The following is a 22,612-nucleotide window of genomic DNA, read 5'->3' as shown; positions in this document are numbered from 1 at the left end:
GATGGCGATCGACCGAACAGCTGTGTGACATGTTTTCTTTCCTCCCTTTTGCCAGTTTGCATTTGCTCAGATCTTTATCATTGATATGCATAACTTTCCCAACAGAGAGGGAGAAGCACGTTTAAATTATTTTTAAGAGAAGAGAAAAGTAGCTGAATCAGACATGTGACGGTGGAGCAGAAGAAGCAAAAAAGCCAAGAGCCCCTTTTCTAGGGAAGATGTGGCACTGTGTAGGGGACACACCCATGGAGTCTGGGGAACCGGGTGTAGCAGTCTATAGGCGTGCAAAGCCAGAAATTAAAAGTTCTCTTTTTAAATTACAAGATCACATTTTTTCCCATTTCTTCCTGGAACAAGATTAGAGGATCTCCAAGACTCTGAAACCCTTGGAGTGGGGACAAGGGCCACAGAGCACAGGGCAGGGCATAGCCTTGGCCACCTGGTGACCCACATTCAGATCCTGGCTTATACTTCCTACCAGAACAGCCTAACTTCTGAGCCTCCGTGCCTTGATTTCCTCCTTGGGATAAAGTTCTTGTTATTTCTCAACAGTGGTCGTCCAACCTGTAGCCCACAGACCACAGGTGTCCCACGAGAGCTATGAGCAGTCCAGACTGTTTGTAGATGACAGTGTCAAAAGGTTGGACAACCCTGCCTAGGACGTGCCATCAGATGACGATGACCCTCAGTGGGTGTGTGAAGCCAGAGGAAACACGGACCCCTACGTAGATCATGCTGTCTCCCCCTGGGGATGCATTCCAATGATGAAATTTAATTTGTAAATTAAAGCTTGATGCCTTATGGTTTCTATTGCTGTGAAGAGACACCATGACCATGGCAACTCTTATAAAGGAAAGCATTTAATTGGGGTGAATTGCTTACAGTTTCAGAGGTTCAGTTCGTTATCATCATGGCAGGGAGCATGGAGGCATGGAGGCAGATATGGTGCTGGCTACATCTTGGTCAGAAGGCAATAGGAAGTGGGCCGTGAGTCCTACATCTTGCAGGCAACGGGAAGTGGACTCTACATGTCACACTGAGCAAAGCTTGAGCAAAAGAGATCTCAAAGACCACCCCCACAGTAACACACTTCAACAAGGCCACGCCTACTTCAACGGGGCCACACCTCCCAATAGTGCCACTCTCAATGAGCTTATGGAGGTCAATTACATTCAAACTACCACACCTAGTAAGAGATTCACAGCATACGATGAAATAAAAAATTATACACTCCAATACAATTTCAATGAATCTTCTCTGCTTTCTCTCTTTATGCTTCTTAGTTTTTGGTCGACTTGATATAAGCTAGACTCACCTGGAAAGAGGGGCCCTCAATGGAGGCGTCACCTTCCATGTGATTGACCTGTGGGCATGTCTGTAGGGCATTTTCTCAATGATGTAGCAGGGCCCGGCTCACTGTGGGTGGAGCCATCCCTAAGCTATCGTATATAAGAAAGCCGACTGAGCAAGCCATGAGAAGCAAGCCAGTAAGCAGCACCCCTCCATGGCTTCTGCTGCAGTCCCTGCCTCCACATTCTTGGCGTGAGTTCCTACTTTGACTCCCTTCAGTGATGGAGTGTATCCTGGGATGTGGAAGACAAACAAACCCTTTCCTCCCCAAGGTGCTTTTGGTCCTGGTGTTTAGCACAGTGTAGAAACAACCCTAACTAGGACACTATTTCTCCAAGCATCTTACCATGCTGGTTTTCACTGTCCTGGCTTAACTTTCTTCTGTCTTCACAGTTTTGTGGAAGGTTTTTAGCACCTCAGCTTGTGAGTCTTCTCTGTCCTGAGGAAGCACACTGTGGCTTTGTTCTTTCATATCTGAGCTTCCAGCCTCTGTGCTGTTGTGCTTTGGGGCCATCACTACTAAGACAATGGTTACCTGAACATCGGTACTTCAGGCTGTGATGGGTCCAATATCAGAGCAGTGATAAGATAATGTACTGACTAATGTACTGAATGGGTGGGTGGTGTAGACAGCCAAGATACAAGATACAGTGTACCAAGGGGTGATTGACATCATAGATAGAGGAGGCAGAGGGACGTGGTGTAGGTCAGCATGAGATTTCATCATCACATTACTTGAAATAACTGCACAATTTAAAAGGAATGAGTTGTTTATTCTTAGAATTTTCCACATAATGTTTTCCCATGAAATTAAGGATGGCAATCTGAAATTGTGAATGGGGGGATAGCTCCTATTTGAGAAACATAGGAGTTGTGTGTGTGTGTGTGTGTGTGTGTGTGTGTGTGTGTGTGTAGTTGCAAATTACTCAACTTGACCTTTGGCAGGTCACTGACTTTCTTAATTCCCAAAAGAAAGAGAGAGAGAGAGAGAGAGAGAGAGAGAGAGAGAGAGAGAGAGAGAGGAAGGAAGGAAGGAAAGAAAGAAAGAAAGAAAGAAAGAAAGAAAGAAAGAAAGAAAGAAAGAAAGAAAGAAAGAAAGAAAGCAAGCATAAAGAGCTAGGTGGCTGGGGTGTGCTGATGCATGTCAGCATTCAGAAGGTGGATGTAAGAGGGCTTCTAGTTCCAGGCCAGCCTGGGCTACACAGTGAGAACCATCCCCCCCCCCAAAAAAAAAAAACCCAAAGGGAAAGCATCAAAGACAAAAGCAAGACAAGACAAAGCAAAATCCCAGAATTCAGAGCCAGATCACCTAGGCTCACGTAGTTCAGCCCTTGGGCATTCACCGATGCCCTAGAGGTGCACCACACTAGGCTGTCAGAGTCATGTCTGCCACAGCCGAGAACAGTTCTGTTCACTTAGAGCCTGGCCTCACCGAAGAAGGGTGTCTGAGAGTCATTCAAACAAATAAGTGCATGCAGCCTTGTGACCTGGAAGGGGATGAACAGTATTTCATTGTCATAATGTCTGGGAATTCTCTAGCTTCATGGTTAGAAGTGTGTGTCCAAGGATTCATTCCTTCCTTGCTGCATGTTTAAAGCAGAAATGGAACCAGATTTCAGTGTTCAGAGGTGGGGTCTTGGGGAAGTGACCAGAATTAGATAAAATCATCACAGTAGGGACCCTCATTGAATCCTGGTGACTTCAAAGAAGAAGGCATGAGACAAGAAGAGATACACACACATACACACACACACACACACACACACACACACACACACACACACACACTCATGTCCTTTGCCGTGTGATGTCCCGTGTTAGCCTTTAAACTTTGACAGTGGAGGTCACTGTCAGGTGACCTTGAATTGAGCCAGAAGAGCCAGCATCTAAAACAACTTCCCCTTTTATGTTTCTGTTGCTGTTTGCTTGTTTTGGAAGTGTCTTATATAGCCTAGGCTGGCCTCAAGCTTGCTGTGTAGTTGAGAATGATCTTGGACTCAAAATTCTCTTGTCTCCATTTCCCACGTGCTGAGACACCTGTAATGCTAAGGATTGAACCCCAGGCTTTGCGCTTATTAGTAAGCACTCTACCAACATCTCCAGCTTCTTCAGAATTTACTGAGTCCACAGTCTGTGTTATTAGAAACAAAACAGACAAATGCTTGTTAGGTTTTCAGCCTTGGTACCTGGCTAAATTCTCCTTTGGCCAGACAGTCCAGTGTGCGGTTTCATTGACTGTGTTGAGACTTGATGTTGACTCAACTTGGGGTTCATTTTGGCAAATCTGTGTGTCCTTGAAGGGAATCTGTCCTGTGGAGTTGTTGAGTACAGAAACTTGTGAACTGTCAAGTTGTTAATCTCGTTGTTTCTGGGTTCAGTGCCAGGGCTGTGTTGTGTGGAGAGTCTGCACGGCAGCTGAGGATCGGCCGATGGACCTGATTTCCTTTTCCTTCTGTTGGTATTTATTTCATGCATGTTGAGACGACCCATGCACATCACCCAGCTGTATCTTCCTGGCAGATTGACTTTCGTTAGCTGTTCCCTTTGGGCTCTGGTAGTCTTGCTCTGGAGCCCGTGTTCTCTCACTTTGGACCAGCTTACTCTTGGCTGAACTGCACATGGTGTATCTTCCTTCGTTTTTCCATGGTGAGTCTTTTGGAAGACTGTGTAGTTTGATTGTATTGTTCAATCTATTTTTGTGACTTTTGCCTTTTAATTGGAGCATCTATAGTGCTTTCCTAAAGTCTCAAAAAGGATATATTTTGTTTTCAGTTCTTATTACTATTGGGAAGTAGTGGAACCTTTAGGACCGCGGTTCTCAAGCTTCCTGATGCCACGACGCTTTAATACAGTTCCTCATGTTGTGCTGACCCCCAACCATAAAATTATTTTCATTGCTACTTCATAACTGTAATTTTGCTACTGTTAGGAATCATAATGTAAATATCTGATATGTAAACCCTGTGAAAGGGTCATTCAACCCCCAGAGGGGTGGCGACCTACTGCTTTAGGAGATGAAGCCTAGTGGAAAGAAGTTAGGCTATGGGGGAATGCCTTCAAAAGGAATACTGTTCTCATCTTCATCCCCACCCCCCACCCCCGACCCCCATGCACATAGACTGCTGTTACTCTGTCAGCCCTTAGAAAATGTTACCTTGTTATCTTCTTGCTTCCTCATTTTTGTAGAGAGGCTTCCTGACAGTCATCAGATGTAGCGTGCCCATTCCCTTCCGGCTATGTGTGAGATTTCCTCAGGCTCTGATTTTCCACATTCCCTGTGGTAGCCCAGAGGTGCTTTCCTCTCTGAATACACTGCTTGGTCTTGCTACTGTTCATCAGTGTCGGAAAATTCTTCACCATTGCTCTTAATGCTTCCTCTGTACGTTCTTCCTCTCCTCTCCTTGGGTTTCCGAACATGCTATTTACACTCCGTGTCCTAAATTTGTCTCTATCATCAGTCCTTCTGATTTCTATCTCGTCAGGCCTTGAAGGGCCACTGAAAATTTCACTGAACTTTCCAACCTACTGGGCACTGTCTTGGGAAAAGCAGAGACCTATGTAAGTGCATCTCAATGTACATCCTTTCTCTCTGGATCCTTGGCTCTTTGAGCCCATGCAGCCTCAGTAGCCTGACACTGTCAGGTTTCACATAATGACAGGCGTGTGTTTGGGGAGGGGGTGCACCAGACATGGACAGGACAGGACACTCAGGCATTGTTTAAACATCCTAGAATGTTCCCTCACAAACCTGGATGGTGGACATCAGTCCCTCCATGTGTCCTCTTGATGCAATCCAGTGACTTGTAAACAAGCTGTGTGAGGCTGTTGTGGGCGTGACACAGCATGGCATTTTACATTCAGTGTTGTTCATGGCAAAGGAGTGATGGAACAAGCCATGACTGTGGGTGTGTGGCTCGCGCCTGTACTCCCAGTGTTTGGAAGCTGAGGCGGAAGGATCACCATGAGTTTGATTCAGCCTGGGCTACAGAGTCAGACCACATCTCAAACCAAACAAAAGAAAACAAAAAACGCAAAGAATACAACCAAGGCGTAAAGTAGCGAAGTCATTATCACCTCGGTGTGCTATGCTTTAGCGTTACTGCACGTTTAGACAAAGGCAATCAGTGGGTTCATTCCCACTGTCCTCACAGCAAGCATGAAAAATGCAGGGATGCAGTGTGCTGTGATGTTGGGATGGCTACTGTGCTACCAGGTGATGGAAATTTTTTGTCTCCATTATAAACTTATGAGGTCATTTTCATAGGCAGGGTCTTTTGTTGAGCAAAATGTGATACGGTGCATAATACATGTTTTCAGTATGTTTATCTACTGTTTAATAGTTGTTTGTGGCAGGATTTTTCTAATACAAATGAGTCTGGCTAGCAGAAACAGATATGTTGCTTCATGGGAACCCTCAGGGTTGAGGTTCCGGTCACAAAGCCTAATGGTCAACAGAGTAAAGCCCAAGCAACATGTGATTTTTAAGGCAGCTGGAGAGCACCTTCGTTTTTGCCTAACAGGACCTGGCCAGGTCTCCTTGAGGAGCGTGGTCTTTGGGGGGCAGGGTTAGAGGCACTCTGCTGCAGGCGTCAATGCATAAGCCAGGTGCAGACTGGGGACCCCATTGCAGGGACCCCATCACTTTCTGGGCCTGTTTGAGTGTCAGAGGATGAGATTTGCCGGGCCTCTGGTGATAACAGGGTGTTTTCTCTTAGCGAACACACAGAGCACCAACGTACAAAGATTGCCTCTCTTCAAGGCAGAGCACAGTTGGCTCTGGGTGGCCCCAGCCCAGGTTAAGTCAGCCAGGCCTCCCTCGATAGAAAAGTACTTTGAACTAAGGACTATGCTCTCTCCGCCCCTTCGTGTATGGTTAAGATGAAGTGTGTAGGCCGCTGCAGTTTCCAGCTGCCACTCCTGGTTTTGCCTTTTGGGCTCTCACATCTCAGCCTGCTTCCTCCTTGAGACACACCCACAGTCCTTTTCTCATGATCCCCCAGTCTCTGAGTTATCTGAGGATAACACACGAGGTCTCCCTTTGGAGTTACAGATAGATTCCCACTGGCTGTGACGCCCACAACCTTGAAGAACACAACTTTTCATTTGGCAAATACTCCTTCCGCAGTGTTCCCGGGGTGCCATTCAGTTAGTGCTGAGAGCGTTTCTGTAGGCTGCAAATGATTATGACCTACATTTAATAGATGAGGAAGTGGATGTGCGAGGAAGTTAACTGTTTTGTCCAAGGTTGCATAACTGATAAATATCAGAATGAGGATTCACACTCAGTTCATCTGGCTATAACTTGTTCTCTTTCCACTGCAGACATGCCCTCCTTGATGCTGGGTTCCTCAACCCTCCTCTGTGAGTTAGGAGCAGTCTGCTCTCAAAACCCTACATCCCCTATAAATAGGAAAGAAATCACTACAGGGCCCTCCTAATTTCCCTGAGGGTGCATTCCACTTGCCTACAGACCTCATCCTCTTTCTTTATTCCATCCTTTTAGTTTTTCTTTTCTTATTTTCTTCTTATTATTATTTGGCCTTTTTTTTTTTTTTTTTTTTTTTTTTTTTTTTTTTTTTTTTTTTTTTTTTTGAGACAGAGTCCGGCTCTTCTGGAACTTGAACTCACTATATAGACCAGGCTGGCCCCAAACTCACAGAGCTGCAACTGCCTCTGCCTCCCAAGTTCTGAGATTAAAGGATGTGCCACTATGGCCAGCTCGCTCTGGTCATTTTCAAAGGAAGTGGCAGCAGCCCTCCGCCAACAGAGCACTAAGTCTCATAACTGCAGGATACCTGCCAAGGCCGAGGTCACCTTGGTCACCTCAGATACTGACGCTGACGGCGCAGTGCAAGGCTTCCCACACATGTCCATTGGGAACAAGGCCACCTGGCCCTGGAGAACTGTGCAGGCTCCCAGAGGATCCTGTCAGACTTCCTGATACACTGGGGACCGCTCAGACCCCAAGTCCCACTCATGTTTCAGTCCCTGCAGCCAGATCACCTCCCCACTTAGTAAATATGTCTATGAAGCTTTGAAATCTGTTCTGGAGAGACCAGAGAAGACCAAGATGTAAGCTTTGCCCTTAAAAGCTTGCCATCCAAGTGGACTTGTTGAAAATCCCTGGGAAATTGCCAGAAGATCCTAAATCTGCCTCAGCAGGGATCGACTGGGGGGAGGCTGGCTTAGGTTGGGCTGGGCCTTGGGCTGTGAGGAGAAGGAAGGAGTCCACAGTAGGGAGGTGTTCTGAGACGCTTGCGTTTGCCTTTGGGACCCCACTATCCTCCCTCTCTACCAGCTTTGTGCCCCAGGAGCCCAGCTCAGGGGCCCACTATCCTCCCTCTCTACCAGCCTTGTACCGAGGAGCCCAGCCGGTGCCGACTTCTCCATCAGCTCTCCTAACTTGGTTGTCTGGTTGTGTTGAGTTGGGTTTTCCTAGTAGAGGTCCCAGGAAGAGATTAGAAGCCAGGGGGAGAGGAGCATCCTGTGTGTATTCTGTGCCTCCTCCCTGCTGGTTGCTATAGTGGCTCTGAGACCCTTCAGTAAAGAACCCAGGTGCCACCATCTCATCCAAAAGGAAAGAGAGCCTTTTCCACTCAACTGTGCTCAGTTCTAGAAGCCACGGGTGTCTCAGGGAGACTCTTCAAACCCTGAGAGGTAATGGCTATCCTCTATTGACAACCAAGGGTGCGTGCGGCCTTCATCCTTCATCCGTCCCCTTAAACTCTGCCCACTTCTCCATTGGGGGAGGAGGAAGATAGAAAGAAAGGGGGCCGGTGAGATGGCTCAGCAGGTAAAGGAGCTTGTTGCCAAGACTGATGACCTAAGTTCAATCCCCAGGGCCCACATGGTGAAATAAGAGAGTCAGCTCCCACAAGGTGTCCTGTGACCTGCACACCCATACAATGGTATGCATGCCCCCCCCCCCACAGATACAGAAAAGTTAGTAAATGTAAGGAGGAAAAGAAAAGGTCTTCTTTAAATTTAGTTAAGAGTACTGATGACAGCATTCGAGAGATGAGGAGGATGGGTGGTTGACGTCGGGAACTCACACCAGTGTGGTCAAAACATGAAATGGGAGCAGAAATGGGTTGGCTAAGCCAGAAAGGTGACATCACAGAACACTTTACAGGTATCTACAACCTTTATCCTAGACTAATGACTCTCTCTCTCTCTTTTTCCAGAAAGTTCCTGCTGCCACTCCTGACCTCCTCTCAGCACAGGACAAGGATGGAGATGCCTCTTGGCTCACGCTTCTATGGCTGTTTGGTTGTGTTTGTCTTCCTGCCCTCCCTGAGCCTGGCACAGTATGAGAGCTGGCCCTACCAGCTCCAGTACCCTGAGTACTTCCAGCAGCCCGCTCCCGAGTACCACCAGCACCAGGTGCCCTCTGATGTGGTCAAGATCCAGGTACGCCTGGCGGGCCAGAAGAGGAAGCATAATGAAGGCCGTGTGGAGGTCTATTATGAAGGCCAGTGGGGCACTGTGTGTGATGATGATTTCTCCATCCATGCTGCCCACGTTGTCTGCCGGGAAGTGGGTTATGTGGAAGCCAAGGCCTGGACTGCCAGCTCCTCCTACGGCCCAGGAGAAGGTAAGAGACTGTGCTGTGGAGCTAAGTGTATATATATTACACAGCAAGGCCAGGATACACCCTGATTAGCCTGCAAAGAAAGCTGTAATTGCTATTAAGCATGACTTTCTAAGAGTTTTCTATTTGCCCTGCAAGTGGTGTCTTGCTGGAAGGCTGGTGGGAGGCCCCTCCAGGGAATGATAGAGGGAACAACCATCATGAACTCTCCGGGCTATTCCTGCTTTGAGCAGGATACATCTCAGGCAAGCCAAGAGGGTCAGTGACCTCAGTCAGTAGGAGAACTTAGCCTGTGCCCATCTCTCTAAGCCACATTCTGTGTCTAGGGGTTGCAGTATCATTCCTGCATCCAGATTTCTCCCTCCAAGTAGGGCTTTCACTCTTTTTCAAAAGGGCTCCACAGGCTAGATTTCTACCCACATTAAGATCATCATCATTATTATTATTTTATTGTGTCTACATGTGTGTATGTGTGTGCACTTTTATTCAACTAGGTTTTGTTGTTGTTGTTGTTGTTGATGATAATGTTGTTGATGTTTTGAGGTCTCTTGATGGCCTGGAACTCATCAAGTAGGCTAAGCTGTTAAGCCAGCAAGCCTCAGGGATCCCCTTGTCTCTGCCTCCCTACCATTGGGACTACAAATGAGCATCACTACACGTATCTTCAACTTGCTCTTTTAACTTTAACATGCTTTTATGTTAAATAAAAATCTTTTATGTTAAAAAAATCTTCAACTTGCTCTTTTAACTTTAACATGCTTTTATGTTAAAAAATAAATTTATCCTAAAACAACAATAACAAAACAAAATAATGAGACTGGAGAGAGGCCTCGGCACGTGCTGCTTTTCTGGAGGACCTGAGTTTGATTCCCAGCATCCATCTCAGGTGGCTCACAATAGCTTATAACTAGCACGGGGGTTGAGGGATGGTTTGAATCTTCTGGAGGACTCTGAGGGTACCTGCTGTCACATGCATGCACCTACACACAGATAAACACACATACACAGAATTAAATGTAATTTTGAAACACACAAGAGGGAAGTTATGAGAATTTTGAGGGAGGGCTGGTCTTCATGACTCCAACTCTTAGCCCACAGCCACGCTGAGCTAACAATACAGCTTTGCAGTGTAGATGTGCTCTGAAAAAAGAGTAGTCGTTAGTGATTTCAGCATCATGTAGCATCATAAAGGATTCTTACAAAATCAACTCTGAGGTCACCAGGTGAGAGGGTGGTATCTGAGAACCTCTGTTGTACAGGTGGTACATCATTAAGCAGAATGTTGTGTGGCATGTGATTGACATCTGGAAGGTGGACCCTTGAAGAACTGGTGTGTCCCTAGTTGGGAATGCAGGTGTGGGTGAAAGGCATCATTTGCAAACAGATATTCTTGGGGCTAGGAGATGGCTCTGTGGGGAAAGAGCTTGCTATGCAAGCGTGAAGACCTGAGTTTGGCTATCTAGCATCTGCATAAAAGCTGGGCATGGTGGCATGTACATGAAGCCTCAGTGCCGAGGGAGTGGAGACAAGAGGATCCCTGGAGCTCATTGGTCAGCCAGCTTAGCCAATTGGTGGGCACCATGTTCAGTGAAAGACTCTGTCTCAAAAAGTCAAGTTGAAGAAAGTACCTGACACCTCCGGTGTCCACACAGGCTTACACACACACACACACACACACACACACACACACACACACACACACACACACGCAGTGTTCTTTCAGGAGCTGCACCTCCACTCCAGGTTGGTAAATCAAGTACCTGCTCCCCTATTGAGTTGACCACAGGCCTTGGCATGAGAGTGAGCTATCCACACTCCCTAGACCAGAGGGTCAATGCCATGATAACTGTACAAAACTCTCCTGCGTGAGCATAAAAATGCAGAGCATTTCAGACTTAACCCAGGACGTGCTGATCTCAAAGTTTGGCATGTGACTGAATCTGTAGCGGGTTGGAGAGACAGTGAGATAGACAAGTTAAACTCCCTTCAACCCTCCCTCCTTTCAGTTATTCTAGAAATGACAGGAAGAAAGGTGTACTGTTTTCTGCATACCTCACCTCCAGGCAGTGGTGAGTTTCCTATGGAAGAACTGGCCTAAGACCCCATGCTGAGAGTCACATGTTCCAAAAGCTTGTTCTGGGTTACTTGGCAGCAATGAGAGCCAAAGCAGCCAAGACTGATTAGTTGGGGCCTTTAAAACCACTTCCTGTCTCTGACTAAACTTCCGGTGTTCGTCCATATGTCCACATCTGTTTATTCTGCTGTCCGAGTGATCCAGGGCTTACGTCAGATTTATATTTTCCGTTCCAGATTATTGTATCCTCAAAATTTTATGACAAATACTCTCCAACAATGGTGGCTTTTACCCAGTGACAGATTTATTTTTTAAATCATATTTGCAGCCAATCTATCATCAGATATCTGTGGATCTTTGCCCACAGAAGCCAGCAGGGGGTGGCAGGACAGGTTGACTTGCTGGGTAGGACTTTGCTACTGGAGGATGACAAGAATCCAAAAGTTCAGGAGAATGGAGAAGACTTGAAAGGTAGCTAATAAAATGGCGGTTTACAGAGTCTATGCTGAATAAGGAAGGGAGAGACGTGAGGAGGAAGGAAGGGTCCTGCAAAACTACTCTAACCGATGGGTAGGGATCTTGGCTGAAGTAATACTAACAAGAATGTGCTGGAAAGATGGTGGGAGATACAGCTGCAGAACATGATGGTTGAGATGGAGGTTGAGGAGGGTACAGTTGTTGATTACAACCAGGGCTGAGCCATGACCTTGAAGAGCAGCAGGAGCCAAGGACAAGAGGGTCTCTCTAGAAAGAAGATGTGACCGAGTACCGAACTTTTTTTTTTTTTTTTTTTTTTTTTTTCTTTTTCGAGACAGGGTTTCTCTATGTAGCTTTGCGCCTTTCCTGGAACTCATTTGGTAGCCCAGGCTGGCCTCGAACTCACAGAGATCCACCTGGTTCAGCCTCCCGAGTGCTGGGATTAAAGGCGTGCGCCACCACCGCCCGGCAAGTACCGAACTTCTAAAGGCCATCTGTGTGGACACTGAAGCCATTGCGGGTTATGACAGCTGCAGTTTAAGGAAAGGATGGGGAGAAACAGATACTAGACGAACTGAACAGTGCAATGCCAAGGGATTTAAGAGTTGAGCCGTCTGAGAGATGAGAAGATGGCTCAGTCAATAAAGAGCGTATGAAGACCCAAGTTTGGTCCTTACCCACCCCTGCACCCCCCCCACACACACACAAAGAAGTGGAGGTGGCAGCAGAGCAGGGTGGGATGTACTTGTGATCCCAGCACTGGGAAGTAGAAACGGGCAGGTCATGGAGCTCATGGGCTAGCCACTCTAGCATGCTTGGAGAGTTTCAGGCCAGTAAGAAAACCTGCCTCACAAAATCAGGTGGTCAGCACCTGAGGAATGAGACCCTGAGATTGTCCTCTGGTCTCCACATGCACATGTACAAACGTTTACACACACACACACACACACACACACACACACACACACACCCATGTGCTACTCTTGTACACACACACACACACACACACACACACACACACATACACACAGAGTCCATCCATGTGCATGTAAAATGGCACTTGGTTTGCACCACGAGAGAACTACTAAATATAAGTGTATTTAAGATTTCATCCGCCTCAGTGGAGATTTTATTTTAGCGCTGGGTGCGTGGTGTGCACCAAGTAAATATGGGCTGGCTGATCTGCTTTGATGTGGGAGAATACAGAGAAGAGTTGATGAAACAGTATAGGGTATGATGACCAGAGTCTGGCCAGTATCCTGACCGGGGCTGCTGGTGGTAGTAGCACCCAGTGGAGTCTGACCTGGGAGTCAGGCTCTGTGGTTGGGCTGGGAACGATGTAACTGACCCCATAGCAGGCTGCCCTCTTGGAGTCTCCAGGCACCTCTAAGGTTCAAGCCGTCATAATGAAAATAGGACAATCACCAGGAATCCCCTGGGTTTTTCAGCCTAACCTGCAGGCAGGTCTCAACTCCCAAAACCTCTCTGAGCCCAAGCAAGCCATGGCCCTTTCTAAAGAGGGCAGCTGGCCCATTTCATACCCTCTGATGGGCTTTCGCAGTAACCTGAAACAAAGTGGGGACTCTCCACCCAACCGTACCAACACTGACAAGGCCGAGGACCCTGCATGTTCTAACTCTGGATAACTTCCATTGCCCTGATCAAACCGAGGACTCAGCATCCAATCGCTGTTTCATTTATGCTCCGCTTCTTCCAAAGCATTGGTTAATTTGTTTACATACTTCTGTCATCGGGAGATGGGTTTCTTTGAGTGAGTGGAAAGAGTAAAACAATTTTGCTTCTGATTGAATGGCTTTTTTGTGTCCCAAATACGAGCTTCATCCCAAGTACCATTTTCCTAGCATCTAGATGTCCCCGAGGTGCCTAGAACCGCCTTACTTGCCCACAGGCAGACATGCAAGCTGGGTGTGTTGGAATCAGGACAATCTAGCTGATGGGCACTAGATATATTGGAGAAAACATTGACATGAAATCAGACCAAAAAGAAAACTATGGGTGGTGATACTATCTTAAGCAAAGTGTAGACTTGCATGTCCTCCATCTAATAGAAAGCATCATGGTCAAGCATAACAGAGAGCAAGACTCCCAGAAGAGAGCATGAAAGGTACAGGAAAGAGCAGTTCTGCTGAGTAACAGTTCCCTGGGTACCCCAGGGTGCTGATTTCACATGTTTTGCTGGTCCATGCAGTTCCTTTAAAGATATTCTGAATTTTTCATAGTAGCCAAGTGATGGAATTAAGCTAGACATCCATCAAGAAATGCCTGAAAGCTGGACAGAGTGGCACACGCCTTTAATCCCAGCACTTGGGCAGCAGAAGCAGGTAGATCTCTATGAGTTCAAGGCCAGTCTGGTCTGCAGAGTGAGTTCCAGGACATCCAGAGCTACATAATGAGTTCCTGTCATAAAAAAAAAAAAAAAAGAGAGAGGATTGAATGAGGGAAATGCATATACACACAACGGAATACTAGTCAGCCATCACAAAAACAAAATTGTGTCATTTTGGGGGAAATGTATGAAATTGGAGACCATCATATGAAATGAAGCAAGCCAGGCCTGACCAGAAAAATAACATGTTTTCTCTCATACGTGAAATCTGGACTTTAAAAAAGGGACTTGAACCAGGCAGTGATGGCATACGTCTTTAATCCCAGCACTCGGGAAGCAGAGGCGGTGGATCTCTGAGTTCAAGACCAACCTGGTCTATATAGTGAGATCCAGAGGCAGGTGGATCTCTGAGTTAAAGACCAATCTGGTCTATATATGAGTTCCAGGACAGCCAGGGCTACACAGAAAATCTGTCTGGAAAACAAAACAAAATAAAACAAAAACAACCAAAAAGGGCCTTGAAAGCAGAAGGGAGTCTATTTGGGAAGAGGAGGGGATTAGCAGAGCTGAAGGGCAGGAGAAGATAGTGGGGTGAATAATATCAAAGTTCTTGATATGCATGCACCAGAATGTCATCATGAGCTCACTCTTTGAGACTGGTTATTGCTAGGTAGCCCTGACTGGCCTCAAACTCATGGGTGATCCTCCTGCTTCTGCCTCCTAGAACTGCAGTTACAGGCATGTGCCCCACACCTGGCTGAACCCCATTATTTTGTGCAATATAGATTACATACACAACACACACTGGGTGGAAAACAGAAAATTTTAAGCCGTCCTCCATGCCCAAGTGAGGGTGGCTTCTTTGGCTGCAGATAGAATAAGGGCACTGCCTCTTTTCACAGTCTGCCCTTCAGCAGCTCAGTTCAGAATGTTCTGAGGAAGAAGCCTCGCTGGCAAGATGGAGGGGCCCTTCCGTTGCTAGTATGTAGTAAAACAAATACGAGCTTGCTGTAGAAACAGACGTCTATTAGCAAGCGTGCGTTTCAGTGGAGCCTGACGGCTTGGAAACCAGCCCAGATTGGGAAAGTGGTTGGAAAACCTCAGTCCAGATGTTTTCAATCAACTCATTGTTCCCACAATGTGGCCAAAGCTCTGTCCTTTGAGCCCCAACCAGCCAGGCATCAGAGTACACACTCTGTAGTCAGGCTTGCAAATCAGGAGACTGGCCCCGTGTCCTGCTTGGCCTGGAAGAACCTCGGCTTCACACATCAGTTTTCTAATCTCTATAATGGGAGTATTTTCACTGGCTCTCCCACCCACTAGGAAACCATATAATACACTGGCTTTTCTACTTAGAAGGAAAAGAGGATCGGACATGTCCCTGGGCCCATTTGTTAACTTGTTGGGTCTTCATGGCAGCCTGTCTGTTGGACGTCACTTTGACTTTAGAAAGGGGGACAAGGTTTGTTTTAATAGTTGATGGAGTCACAGGTCACCCAAGCCTGTGGCAGACAGGACATAAACAGATTTGTTAGCCTCTTCTGTTCTGCAGGCCTCTAAAAGGACCTATGGGAAAATGGCCTTGGTTTACTTTGGTTTTTGTAGTGCTCAGGGTGGGAGTGGGAGAGTGGGGGGGGGGCAAAGTGTGTGCTGTGCAAGTATGAGGACTTGAGTTCGAATCCCTAGCATCCACATAAAAGCCAAACATGAAGGCTGTACCTATGTAATCCTGCACAGGTGGCAGAGACAGTCCCATCCGTTAAGATGTAAGGCCAGTCAGCCTAGCTGAATTGTTGAGCTCCAGGTGCAGAGAAGTGACCCTGTTGCAAAAAATAAGGTAGAGATCACTAGAGGAAGGCATGCTAATGGCAAGCTCTGGCCTCCATGAATGTACATGCACACATGTGGGCAACCTTTCACGTCTATGCAGATACACACACACACACACACACACACACACACGTGTACAAAATCACTATTTGAAAACCATCTGGCATCTTTTTATATTTTTATTTTTCATTGCAGTAAAATATAGTGAGGATATTTACATCTTAACCATTTGAAGTGCATATACAGTTCAGTCATGTTAAGTATGTTTCTATTGTCTTGCAACCAATTTCCAGAACATTCTTCCAAAACAGAAACTCTGGACCCATTAAATAACCACCTCCCATCCTTTTTGCAGCCCCTGGCAATTCCTAGTCTACTTGTTTTCTCAGAATTTGAGAACTCTATGTAGGAATCTTCCCGTATTTGGCCTTTCATGACCAGCTTTTCCCACTTAGCAGAATGTCCTCAAGGTTTGAAGTATGTTGAAGTATGCGTCAGAATTTTCCCTCCTACAGTTTTGCCCTTATATGTATGCAGTTTGTCAACAGATGTCCTCTGCTTCTGTCTCTTAGCAGTTATGAATTGTGTTGCTGTGAATGTGGGTGTGTAAACACCTCCCCAAGGCCTCGCTTTCCATGTCTGTTCCTTCCTCCCTCCCTCCTTCCTTCCCTCCCTCCCTCTCTCCCTCCCTCCCTTCCTTTCTTATTCTGGGGCCTTGTGGATACTAGACACCTCATCACCAAGCTACATCCTGAGTCTTTTAAATTTATATATATATTGAGACAAGGACTCACTCTGTAGCCCAGGCTAGTCTGGAACTCACTGTGTAGCCCGGTCTAGCCTCAAACTTCTGGCAGTTGCTTGAGTGCTTTGATTACAGACATGGGTCTGAATATATCTGTCTGGGCTGACCTGGATCTCACTGTGTAGCCCGGCTGGCCTCAAACTTGTGATCCTCTTGCCTCAGTCTCCTCAGGAGCTGTAATTATAGCTGTATGCCATTACACCTGGCTTCAGTTTTGGAATTCTGAACCATGTGATAGCTTTCAAGTTTGGAGGCTGAGGACATAGCTTGGTGGTTGTACAAGGCCCAGAGACCTATCCCCAGCACTGGCCCCCATCACAACAAACTAGTCAAAAAAAAAAAAAAAAAGAGTTTCGAGGAACGCCATACTGTTTCCCACAGTATCTGTACCATTGATGTACACGGGCTTTCGTTTCTGCACGTCCTCACCAGCACAGTGCGTTCACTATTCCCTGTGGGGATTTTTGTTGTTGTTGTTTTTTGTTTGTTTTGTTTTGTTTTTTGAGACAGGGTTTCTCTGTGTAGCTTTGTGCCTTTCATGGAACTCACTCTGTAGTCCAGGCTAGCCTCGAACTCACAGAGATCTGCCTGCCTCTGCCTCCCAAGTGCTGGGATTAAAGGTGTGCGCCACCACCACCCGGCTTCCCTGTGTTTTTGATGGTAACTCCCCACAATGGGATACTTTCCTTGTTGTGACCAAGTGTTTGTCAAGAAGCATCCTAACTAAAGACAGGTTGTATTGACTCACAGTTTGGTAGGATAAAGTCCATTATGGTGGTGCCACAGTAGCCGGAGTCTGCAGCCTGGGACTCCTCACCACTTCTTGGCTTTGCCTTTGTTTTTGGTTTTGAGACAAGGTCTCACTATGTAGACCAGGCTGGCTGGCCTCGAACTCAGAGATCTGCATGCTTCTGCCTCCAAAGTGCTGGGATTAAAGACATGCACTACCAATCCGGCATATTCCCTCGTATCTTGACAGACAGAAAGCAGCAAACTGATTGTGTGTGTCAGGAAGTGTGTGGTCACACTATAAAATGTTAAGGCCCTCCCCCGGTGACTCACTTCCTTCCATCAAGGCCCCACCTCCAAAAAGTTTCCCAACCTTCTAAAGCAGTGCCATCAGCTAGGGATCAAATACAGGAGCCTGCCAAGGACATCTCACACCCAAGCCACACCACCACCCCGATGGCAAGAGATAGCACCTCATGGTTAACCTTCTAGTGCTTTGCACATAGAATTTTCTACTACCACAAAGAAAGCTACGTTCCACAGTGACCTTGCTGTATGTGTAATGGTGGCTGCGTGTAATGGCCTGTCCCTGAACCAGGTGTAGTGAAAAAGAGGAATTGAGAAGGCACTAATTGGAGAACTGACTCATAGGCTATGACTTGGTGCTCAGAGGCTGACCTATCTGAGCCAGGCTCTGTGTCTTTGAAGAGAGAGTAATGGTCTCCCCAAGGATTGATAAAGTAAAGGTGGTAATGTATGTGGATGTGCGGTAAAACAGCAACCCCTTGATTAGAGAGCAGATGAGCTTTATATACATATAATTTATTTATCTTTATTTTTTTTTTTACATTGGTGTTTTGCCTGCATGTATGTCTATGTGAGGGTGTCAGTTCTTGGAGTTAGAGACAGTTGTGAGCTGCCATGTGGGTGCTGGGACTTGAACCCAAGTCCTCTGGAAGAGCAGCCTGTGCTCTTAACCACTGAGCCATCTCTCCAGCCTGAGCAGCTGAGCTTTACCGTGAGTGGCCAGGGGGCACCTGCCCCACATGCAGCGTCAGGTGAGGCTGACCTGTGTTGTAGGTGTCACTAACCCTACACTCTTGTCATTGTCCCCATTTTAAAGCCACTAAAGAGCAGCAATGAGCTATCTCGAGTCGTCCCACACCTCGGCAGCTCACAAGTTTTTGTCTCCCCTTGTCTCACTTGCTGTCTCCATTTTACGGGTAGGAAAGGAGCTTTGACCTGGGGTTCAAAGCTATAAGAGACTGAACCAGAATTCGAACCCAGGTTAGTCTCCGAAACCTACTGCCTCCGGCATGGCGTGGTCTGGGAAATCTGATTGGAGTGACAAAAGAATGAAGAAAGGACAGAAGACTTGTAGACAGACAGACAGACAGACACACACACACACACACACACACACACACAACACACACACACACACACACACACACACACACACGCACGCACGCACGCACGCAGGTACAGGAAGGCTGGGGTTGGGTGGGCTGTGCTGGTTCTATGAAGCAGCAGCAGCTACAGCAACAATCCAGAACTTTTGCCCCTGCGTTCTGCACAGGCCAGAAGGAAGAGTTAGGCAGTCTTAGCAGGAGGTCTCTGTGGGAGAGCAGTGAGTCTCAGACTGCAATCATCTGGGGTCCCAAACTGAATATAAAGAAAAACCAGGAAGCCAGCTGAGCACCAGAATTCACCTCTCTCTGCTTCCTGACTGGGGGACACAATATGACCAGCCACCTCGTTTCCCGATGTCATGCCTCCCCGCTGTAATTGACTGCATCCCTTCATAAACCACAAGCCAATGTAAACCTTTCTCCCTTTACATCTCTGTCAGGTGTTTTCTCACACACTGAGAAAGGTAACTGATAGACCACACGACTTTCAGGATTAAATCTGATTTCTGTCCTAATTGTGTTCAAACCACGACCTCCTCAGATCACATCAGCTGCCTGTCCTGGCAAGGGAATCCCAGTGATCCAAGATTAGGTGTGACACCCTTACATAAGAAAAAATAATTGATGGCTACACACACCGCCAAATTTGGGGGGAATTCTGTGTAAGGCGCTAGCATCCTTGCCACCTGGATCTGCACTGACAGGATCTTTCCTTTCTCTCCTCTACTTCCTGCAGGACCCATCTGGTTGGACAATATCCACTGCACTGGTAAAGAGGCGACCCTGGCAGCCTGCTCCTCCAATGGCTGGGGTGTCACTGACTGCAAGCACACAGAAGACGTTGGTGTGGTGTGCAGTGACAAGAGGATTCCTGGGTTCAAATTTGACAATTCATTGATCAACCAAATAGAGGTAAGTGCTATGCTTTTTCTCTTTTTATGCTGTTGTGCATGTGGAATCTGGAACCTGTGTATACTCAGCCTCCACAGGCTCTCAATTGCATCTTCACTTGAATGTATTCTCTCTCTCTCTCTCTCTCTCTCTCTCTCTCTCTCTCTCTCTCTCTCTCTCTCTCTCTCTCTCTTCCGTATAACATGTCTTGCCTGCTTGTTGAGTGCTGGGTATATATGGGGATCAATACCAGCTTGATACAAGGGCAAGTTAAAGGATTTCTGGAGAATGGATACCATTATGTGTACGGGTGTTTTTCATGTATGTCTGTGTACCATGTGCGTACCTGGTGCTCAAGGGGGCCAGAAGAGAGCACTGGATCCCCTGAAACTGGAGTTACAGAGGGTTGTGAGCAGCCATGTGGGTGCTGGGGATTGACTCAGTCTTCTGGAAGAGCAACAAGTGCTCTTAACTGCCAAGCCATCTTAGAAAGAGAAGAGACTTGAAATCGCCCCCATTTAGGCTCTAGGAGACGTCCCCAGACTGTGCCCTAGACGTTATCCTTCTGCGACTCCCACTGTCCTGCTCCTCTCTCCTGTGCTCCGAGAGCACACAGCACACAGTACACACTGAGACCTGGTCCAGCCTGCATGAAGCATGAGTGAGTTCCCATCCTCCCCTTGGCTAGAGTGTGAGGCCACTTCTAGTCATCATCTTCAAACATGGCCATTTATTCATGATAACAAGAGTGCCATGGAGACCGTGCAATTCAGGTATGGAATACCAGTAACCCAACTTTTGTTTTTCTATGGAACTGACATGGAAGAGAGTGGGCTTGTGCAACCCAGTGTCTCAGAACTTTCCATGCCCACTTAGGAAACAGTACCCACTTGTACGTTCTCTGACGAGACCAAAATCTCCTGGAGGACAGAAGCTACATCTTTTTTTAATTTTATTTATTTATTATGTATACAGTGTTCTGCCTGCATGCCAGAGGAGAACACTAGATCTCATTATAGATGGCTGTGAGTAATCATGTGGTTGCTGGGAATTGAACTCAGGACCTTTAGAAGAGTAGCCAATGCTCCTAACCTCTGAACCATCTCTTCAGCCCCAGAAGCTACATCTTAATCATTGTTGCATCTGACATACAGAATTCTATGTACCACTTGTGAACAAATTTCCCACTTCTGAATATCCTTCTCCCAAGCAATGCATACCAGAGATTACTGTTCCCTTAGGCAGAGATACACCCAAGATCAACTATTAAACGATACCATGAAGAGAAGCACACAGAGCAGACATTCATTCCTTCATGGCATTGCCCTGCCTCAGCAGACCCTGAGCTTATGTATGGCATCTTCGGTGGCCTTGCGCTTGGCTAAAAGCTCCACTTGGAGTGCTGAGAGAAGAAAGGTCTGGGCTCTGTGGCTAAGAAGATATTAATGGTGCAAATAGAAGGAAAAAAGACCAAAATACCAGCCGATGTGGGGTTGTGAGAGATTAAGATTCATCTCCTACTAGTAAAATAGCAACAACAACAGAATAACAATAATAATAATAAACAATCCTGGAAAAGGGACTCTGTGAGCAGCACTTCCACAGGCAAATGTTCACTGACCTCCTACAGTGTGCTAGTTACAGTGTTTAGCATATGAAGGGGAGTTAAGCTGTAACATAGTTTATTTATGTATTTATTTATTAACTTAATTGGGGTGGGAGCAGGATCTCAGGTATTCCGAATTGACGTAAAACTCAATATGTAGCCAAGAATGATGACCTTCAGTTTCTCATTCTCCTACCTCCATCTCCTGGTGTTAGGGTCCCAGGCATGCACTACCATATTGGATTTATATAGTGCTAGAGAGCCACCCCCAGGGCTTCATGGTGCTAGCCATTCTACCAACTGAGATCTATCCCAGCCATAAACATGTTACATCCAAAGCAGAACCCCAGTGAAATGGAATAGACTTAGACAATCTGGGAAAAAAAATGTTGGGAAGAACTTTCTTATTCTGGAAGTGCTGAGAGTCCAAGATGAGGAGCAACATAGCGCTCAGCTTTGATGTTTGTGGGGGGGAGTTGTATCCACCATGATCTGAGGACTCCCATGAGAGAGAAAATACCGTCCTTAGTTGCTGCAGAGACCAAGTGTGTGTCATGAGGAAAGCTGGAGCCTCATGCCAAAGGCAAGTGCACAGGTCCTGGTGAATTCACAGCCACCCAGAGGGCTGCAGAGCAGACATCTGCTATGAAAGGCTGGATGACAGGCACAGGGCTTTGAACTGCACATTTTCCTAAAAGGCCTCCTTTGGGCAGACCAGCGTGGTGACACAGCCAGGGTGAGGCTTCCTTGTCCAGCCACAGACACACAGGAACCTTCAGTGAATGAGCTGTCTCCTGGGACCTCCCTTCCATACCCACTGAAAGTAGGTCATATCGGCCCTAGATTCAAGATGCCTAAGGAGAGCCCTTGAGTTGCAAGAAGATTCCTGTATGCTGGGTTTCATGGTTACAGCTCATGCTTACACATAGCTCTGGTCTGACCAACAGCTGCCCAGACCACCTACACGGGATGCTTGTGGGATGCTGGGAAGTTTCTCCAAAATGCCTCATGTCAATAGCTGAAGTCATGGAAGCATTCCTTTTGGCTAAAGAAATGGCCCCTATTAAGTCATTGTGGGTGGGTGAATGAGACATAGCTTTGGTGGAAATACAGTTAGATGGTATTGCTGGACACTAAGGGTGCCCTAGATGAGCGGATGACTAGTTTTGTGTGAACACAGCAAATGGTCTCTAGTGGTGGGCCCCACGCTTCTGTTCCTGTCTCTGCATCCTGCCTGAGGAATCTGCCTGGAAACCAAAAATGTAGACTGGAAAAAGAGTATTGAAAGATACCAAATTTGGAGGAACTGCTAGAATATAAAATTATGAAATGAAGATTTAGGAAAACCACCTTAGCTTGAAATAATAGATTCCAAATATGACAGTTATCTACTCAGAATGTAAGGTGTGTTATATTTGGGGGTCAAAGGGATTTTGACTATACAGTCCAATATCCAAGTTTGTAAGGACAAGAAATCAGGCACAAGAGTGCAGTCCGAGG

General features: G+C 46.7%; 1 protein-coding gene across 1 annotated transcript in view; it reads left to right on the top strand.

Moving 5' to 3' along the window:
- Window positions 1–22,612, top strand: part of Loxl2 (lysyl oxidase like 2) — an 85,440-nt gene that overhangs the window by 17,832 nt on the left and 44,996 nt on the right. The window contains exons 2-3 of the mRNA XM_059273393.1: window positions 8,535–8,944; window positions 19,352–19,527. Of these exons, the coding sequence (XP_059129376.1) occupies window positions 8,581–8,944; window positions 19,352–19,527 (540 nt within the window). The 5' untranslated portion in view covers window positions 8,535–8,580. The remainder of the gene's footprint in view (window positions 1–8,534; window positions 8,945–19,351; window positions 19,528–22,612) is intronic.

This window comes from Peromyscus eremicus, chromosome 9 (assembly GCF_949786415.1).
Source record: "Peromyscus eremicus chromosome 9, PerEre_H2_v1, whole genome shotgun sequence".
Classification (NCBI taxonomy): domain Eukaryota; kingdom Metazoa; phylum Chordata; class Mammalia; order Rodentia; family Cricetidae; genus Peromyscus; species Peromyscus eremicus.
This window is presented reverse-complemented; position numbering and strand designations above follow the sequence as displayed.